Source organism: Octopus bimaculoides, chromosome 22, assembly GCF_001194135.2.
Source record: "Octopus bimaculoides isolate UCB-OBI-ISO-001 chromosome 22, ASM119413v2, whole genome shotgun sequence".
Lineage (NCBI taxonomy): Eukaryota > Metazoa > Mollusca > Cephalopoda > Octopoda > Octopodidae > Octopus > Octopus bimaculoides.
Genome location: NC_069002.1, coordinates 28,382,112 through 28,389,256, shown reverse-complemented (window position 1 = coordinate 28,389,256; position 7,145 = coordinate 28,382,112). Strand labels below are relative to the sequence as shown.

Sequence of the window (7,145 nt, the reverse complement as noted above, 5' to 3'; positions counted from 1 at the left end):
TATATATATATATATATATGTAAATCGATTTCTTCATTCAGTTTACGTTTTTTTTCCCTTTGTTTTTGCTTACACCAACTACTTAATAGCATGTATGTGTTGTCTTTTGATATGTCCGTTTTCTTAAGTTACCCCCTCTTTCTCTTTCTTAGATCTGATTCTACTGTATACATCACACAATTCCGAAATACATGTTCGGTACATCAAACACTACACTACAGTGAACGCCTGCATTACTAGTGCATTCTTTTAAAATATTCAATAAAACCAATTCCTTTATCGAAAAAAAAAATAGTCACAAAAACAAACCACATAAAAAAATAAAAAAATACTATAACATAAAGGAAATCTATTCAACAGGTTTTGCTCTGGAAAGAAAAGATCTGAAGAATGACATGCGTAAATGTTCTTAATCCAGTGCTTCACCATTTTTTATCTTTGGATCTATTTAATTATTATTTTACTCTGGTGGGCCCCCATTACCTTTCAACATTTAAAATGTCCGGTTGTTTGGCGGGCAGTCCAGGCTTTGCTGCACATCGAACTGAGGAGGGCGAATATCGAAGTACCAACCGCTCTCTGACAGATGCGTGGTAGGGCCTGTAGTAGTGAAAACCCTCACTGTTATCGGGGCGAAGATGGCTATCCGCAAGCAAGTACGACCCTTGTAAGTCAGTCCCAGCCTTTGCCGTCTCTCGGAGCAACACCTTTTCCCATTATGTCCGCCGGGACCACGGCGTGTGCTGACAAGTCTCTTTAGTTACCTCTTAGAAACAATGGCACATATTACATTAGTCTCTTTAAACATAGTCTAGTAGGAATTTTTATAATTAGATATTATTAAATATTAATAGGAGTTATATAAAAATTGTTAAAACATTTTGTCTGCAGAAGTACAACCAATGTATTGCACATCACTTTTAAGAACTAAATTCTACGGAAAATGAATACTCTTTTACTTGTTTCAGTCATTTTGACTGTGGCCATGCTGGGGCACCGCCTTTTAGTCGACAAATTGACCCCAGGACTTATTCTTTGGAAGCCGAGTACTTATTCTATCGGTCTCTTTTGCCGAACCGCCAAGTTACGAGGACGTAAACACACCACCATCGGTTGTCAAGCGATGTTGGGGGGACAAATACAAACATACACACACACACACACATATATATATATACGACGGGCTTCTTTCCGTTTCCGTCTACCAAATCCACTCACAAGGCTTTGGTCGGCCTGAGGCTATAGTAGAAGACACTTGCCCAAGGTGCCACGCAGTGGGACTGAACCCGGAACCATGTGGTTGGTAAGCAAGCTATTTACCACACAGCCACTCCTGCGCCTTTACTTATAAAATACGTCATGAATAAAACAGGACAGATTTTTTTTTTTTTTAATACTATTTTAGTGCTACACCAATGTACGTCTCGTGCTTGCTGCTGCTCTGCCAGTTTTGCACACTATTATGTTGAACTATGTTAAGTGTTAGAGAAAGAAACCTAATTGTTTCTTGAAATAAGCTAAAGTTTTTTTCATAGACATCTGAAATACTACCGTGGACATCCGATTTAATATTTTGTTGGCGTGGACTTCACAAAATATTCTATGAACACTCGGGTGTCATATAGACTCCGATTTAGGAACATTGTGTTAAACGTTTAACATTTCCATGTTTTATTGTACTAAAAATTACCTCGAAGTGTGTGTATTAATATCCAGATTAATTATGTTAACAATTATATGTTCTCACTCATGTTTTGTAAATGTCACCTAACACATTTAGAGATTGGAACATGAGGTTAAACCGATCCAAGTTCTTTATTATCAACAGATTTTGTTGGAGACATCGAATACGTCAAAGACTGTGATTCCTATCATGAACCAATCGAAATAATATTGATCTGTTCAAAAATAAACAAGTATATAATTGGAGAAGTACAAGTGACGTTCTACATTACTATATTGCGTCTAAAAATAACCACATTATCGATTTTAAAAATGTAATCCATATTCCAAAAGAAGAATTATTTAGTCAGCTTTCATTATTTTGATTCTTTTGACGAGAATAAATTCAGATTTATTTTTCTTCTTCAGTATCCAATGAAGGATCCGTATGGAGATACGACTGAGGGGCTGAGTAGATATGGTTCGGGTTTGGAAGGGGGGATACATATGAAGTACCAAGAGGTACGGATGATATCTCTTGTCGTTTGCTTGCTTGTTTCAGTTATTAGACGACGGTCATGCTGGAGCACCGCCTTGAGGAATTTTCGTCGAGCGAATCAGCCTCAGCACTTACTATTTTGGCAAATCCCGGTACTTATTTTATTGGTGTTTTTTTTTTACCAAACCGCTAAGTGACAGGGAGGTAAACACACCAACACCGATTGCCAAGTGGTGGATGGGGACAAAAACAAACCCACTATATATACATATATATATATATATATATATGTATATATATATATATATATATATACACACAAACACACGACGGTCTATTCCGTCATACATACACACACGACGGTCTACTCTGTCACACACACACAAACACACGACAGTCTACTTCCAATCATATATATATATATATATATATATAGGATTTTATTCATTTATCTATTTAACTTTGGTAACTTATATGAGATAGATCCTGATCTATAAAGAACTGCAGCCAATTGGGAAATCGAAGGAATACACCATAGAGGAGTTCATATAGAATAGAGTCGGAACTAAATAAGTGCGCCAAAGACCTCAATATCTTTGGACATATATGCTTCATCGTAGATTACAGTTTGTATATTCTTTATTGATCGCAACCAGATGTGACCATACTGTAGCACACTATTTCAACTACACACGCGCACATATTATTTTCTTTTCCTTTTTTTTATGTGGTACAGCTTATAGAAAAGATTTCTGCTTCCTTACCTTTCTGAAATGTTTTAGTTTACATTCTAGATTTTCTGTTGATAATACTTTTTCATGATTTTTAATCGATGTTTTAAATTTTTAATGTATGTTGAAGAATCGTATTCTCATTTGAGAATACGATTCTTGCAAAAATATGCTTAATATTTCAAAACATAAACCTGAGAATATCTTAAAATTAAAGTAAAAGTGGTGGAGGAACAAAAAATTCCCCTGGTATTTTTTTTTTTTTTTCTTTTAATTTACGGTACTTAAAATATACACATCCGAGGAAAGAAAATATAGCTTTTACTGTACTAAATACTTTCTGATTCTATTTTGTAGGAAGGCCTATATAACAACGAAAGTAAAAGCAGGCGGTCAACGAGTACCCAGTCGATTTATAGCTTATTTGTACTTTTATAACATATATATATATATATATATATAGCAGGAAGGGTTCGGAGTGTGATAAATTCTTAATAGTTGTGTTGTAAATGGGTACACTCATATATATATATTATATGGAAGGAACCGGGAACTGTGGCGATTTGCTGCTGTACTTGAGAAGACGTGTGAAACTAAGTAAAATCGGTGTCATCCATACATATAAGCTTGTCCTATAGGGGTACCGGAACCACATAAAATGCAGTCGAGCCGGAGTTTCACAAATACATCCATGCCTTTGGCACGTAAAAAGCAGCTAGCACACTGTAAGGTGGCTGACGTTAAGAAGAGTATCAAGCCGTAAAATCGATGCAACAACAGACAATATGAGTATAGACAGCTCCCCGGCTGCCCATCTCCTCTCAAACCGTCCAACCCAAAGAAAACGAGCGTTACACAATGATGATAATGATTATTATATAGACACAGAAGTATTTATGTAATAAAGTTCGTTAAGGAACCTACCTTTTGTCCTGTGCTTGTGGTAGACTCCAGCAGCAGTAATTAGTGTATCCGGTAGTAAAAGACAGAGCGCTGCCATGAGGTGTAATGTTTGGGCAAGAGGACAGAAATGTCGCCAGATTCGACGTATAAGGGTAAAATGTACTGGCCGAAAAACAGTTTCCATGTTCGAGTTAAGAGCATGATCGCGCCCAAGCTTCACTCCATCGTTGGCATAGTTGCCCGTACGAAAAATACAGGCAAGTATGAAAAGAGGTACACATAGTATTGATACAATGACAAGAACGAGCTGAGCCGTTAGTTCCGCCGGAGGAATTAAAGAAGCCCGCCATTGTGCTTGTCTTAACACCAGGTAGCGCTGTATTTCACGGTAAGTAATGTAACTCTGAAAGCCAATCACAACTAAGCAATACCATATTGACCATAAGGAATTTAGAACGGAGCTTTTTACAAATGTTTCCATAGCGACGAAAAGAGAATCGCGTTATGTATTCAAATGTGGGGGAAGGGTCAGTATGTATGTGTGTGTTTAGTGTCTGTATCTATATATGAGAAAATATCATGTATTTAAAACCTAATACTTGTTTTAATATACATGGTATTATTATTATTATTATTATCTTTATTATTATATTTTCTGTTAATCTTGTCTTTCTGTCAAGTTTTAATGTTTCTTTATCGGTGTTTGCGAGCGTAAAAATCAGCAGATATTTTAAACAAGAGATTTTAAAATACTCCAGGTGTGTAGAGGTAATTTAGTGAGGCACACTGTGTAGTATGTCCGGACATATTTTCCAGGAAGTGAGGGTCGATGCAGGAGGAGTTTCGGTCTGAAGAGGCGTTTCTTAGAATTCCAGAAGTCACTTTATTATCCAACGTGGACGGCGATTCTTTGACATTGGTAACAGCCGTCTTCATCTCTAGCACTAAAGAAGATAGAAAAAGAATATTTTAAATAGAGTGAGTTTTAACAATTTTACCAATACACATCATAAACAAACTCGGAAAAACCGCTTTGAATAGAAAGAACGAAATGAAACTTTATAAACATTCATGCATTTATGAAGGACAATTGAAGCAGAACAGTTATTGGAACACATTCATGGAAGAACGTTGAATGTGTACTGCTTGCTGTGCAGCACTTATTTCTAATTTAAGCACAATGCTAGTAATTCTTCAGGGGAGGGAATTTGTCGATACGATCTATATTTTATGGACCTCGAAACGATGAAAAGCAAAGTTAATCTCAGCGAGATTGGAACTCGGGACACAAAGAACCCCGAAGCAAATACCGCGAAGTGTTCTTTTTTTTTTTCTGATTATCACTCTGTCGCCTTAAACTCCGTGTCTAAGAATAACGGTTTTTGATTAAAGCACAACGCCAGCAATTATAAGGAGAAGGGATTAAACAGTATCGAAACTGGTATCTATTTTATCGACCCCAGAGGGATGAAAATCTGGCTTCGACAGGCCAATAGTCTTGAGAAGAAGGGATAGTCAATAATATCGACCTCAGTTCTTTGCTGTTACTTTATTTTTGTCGATTCCAAAGGGTTGCTAGTTAAAGATTGCCTTCATGGGTTTTGAACTCACCGAAAGAAGTACCGCTCTAACGATTCTGCCAGATGATGGCGGCGGCGGTAGTAGTTTATTAGCCACAGGGCCGCAAAAACAAGAGAAATAATACAAAGGGTGGTTTCCATACAAACAGGCAAAAGAAAAAAAAGAACAAGCGATAACAAAAAATAGCAAAGGAAAATAATGATTTCTTTTGTTTATCACAATCGCCCAAAGCGTGGACAGGACAATGAAGGAAAACTACTGAGTGGGTGTTTTACATCGAATGAAATTAGGGTGAAACTAACAAAAACAATGCATGACTCACTTATTTTGCTGATGAGTTGTTGAAACTTTATTACGTCACTGGTGTCAATGATGTCTTTGTCAATATTGCTATGCAGGCAACTGTTTTAACAAAATTGTCTTTGTCATACTTAAATACTTTAGCATACGAACCGGGATTAATGTTTCAGACCCTTTTCTTTCGTCGGTTCAAGAACTGTTTTGATGATAAAACCCAAATATTATTAGAACTGTCATCATTGTATAAACAACTACAACGCCCCTCGTTACATTCTCGGTTTTATGTTAGAAAGAAGGGGAGAAGAATGTGCAGCAAGGAAAGAAAGAAAGAAAGGAAGAAAGAAACATAACAACTCCGCCTATTCTTCATGGGTGTTTCTAGATCTCTGGAAATAGAGATACAAAAGGAACGCGAACTAATACCACACAATAGATTGCAGTTGTCGTTTATCTTTCACTTGTTGCAATCATTGGACGGCAGCCACGCTGAGACACCGCCTTGAAGGGTTTAATTGCATAAATTTACCCCAGTACTTATGAGAATTAAGTACTTGATCTATCGGTCTCTTTTGCCGAACCGCTACACTACAGTGACGTAGACAAACCAATGCCAAAAGCATGGAATACCGATTAGCAATCGGTAATGGAAGACAAAGACACGCACGTACAAAGATACACACGCACACACACGCAAACACACACGCACACATACACTCACACACATGCAACGGGATTTTACAAAGTTACCATGTAAAAAAAATTCAACCACAAGGCTTTGATCAACCCAGGGCTAAGGTAGAAGGCACTTCTTCAAGATGCCGCATTGTGGGACTGAATCCCGAAACCACGTGGTGGCAAAGCTAGCTTCCGAACCTCAAAGCCATGTCAGCGAACTTTGTAAAGACTGCATTCACATTGCACAGCCTTGATGGGTTTCTGTCGTTGTTCGATGATGAGGATTCAATTATTCGGTCAGCTGAATTAACGTGTAAGTGGCTGAACATCGCCCCCCCCCCAATGTGTTCCCTTATTGTAATTCCCAAACAGAATCAGCTGACATTATTGGACAAAACTACCTTTTTGAATTACAGGTATAATCTACTCTATGGGCTTCTATACAGTTTCCCCTAAAGCAATTTCACTCACAAGCTAAGATTCCAATTCCCTACTCATAGAGTATTGGAATCTTAATAATGGATTTACAAATGCAATGACCAATCTTAAAAACTGTTGGATTTTATTCACAAGGTATTGGAATCTTGTATGTATTCCATTCTGCCTAAACAATGGATTTACAAATACAATATCCCTGCATTCACTCTCTATTTCCTATCTTATGTAAACTAACTATTGCTTAACCATCCTCTCACACCGTCTCCGATGAAGGGATATCATAAACATCCTATAAATGTTCTATATTATACACAGCCTTGGTTTTTTATCTCATTACGAAATCCCTATATTTGTAT

At 37.1% G+C, this 7,145-nt stretch overlaps 1 protein-coding gene across 3 annotated transcripts in view; it reads right to left on the bottom strand.

The window, feature by feature from the left end:
* LOC106878540 (uncharacterized) overlaps positions 1-7,145 on the bottom strand; it is a 269,894-nt gene that overhangs the window by 187,369 nt on the left and 75,380 nt on the right. For all 3 annotated transcript variants that reach the window (XM_052975863.1, XM_052975864.1, XM_052975865.1), the window contains one exon: positions 3,817-4,739. In XM_052975863.1, the coding sequence (XP_052831823.1) occupies positions 3,817-4,276 (460 nt within the window). In that variant the 5' untranslated portion in view covers positions 4,277-4,739. The remainder of the gene's footprint in view (positions 1-3,816; positions 4,740-7,145) is intronic.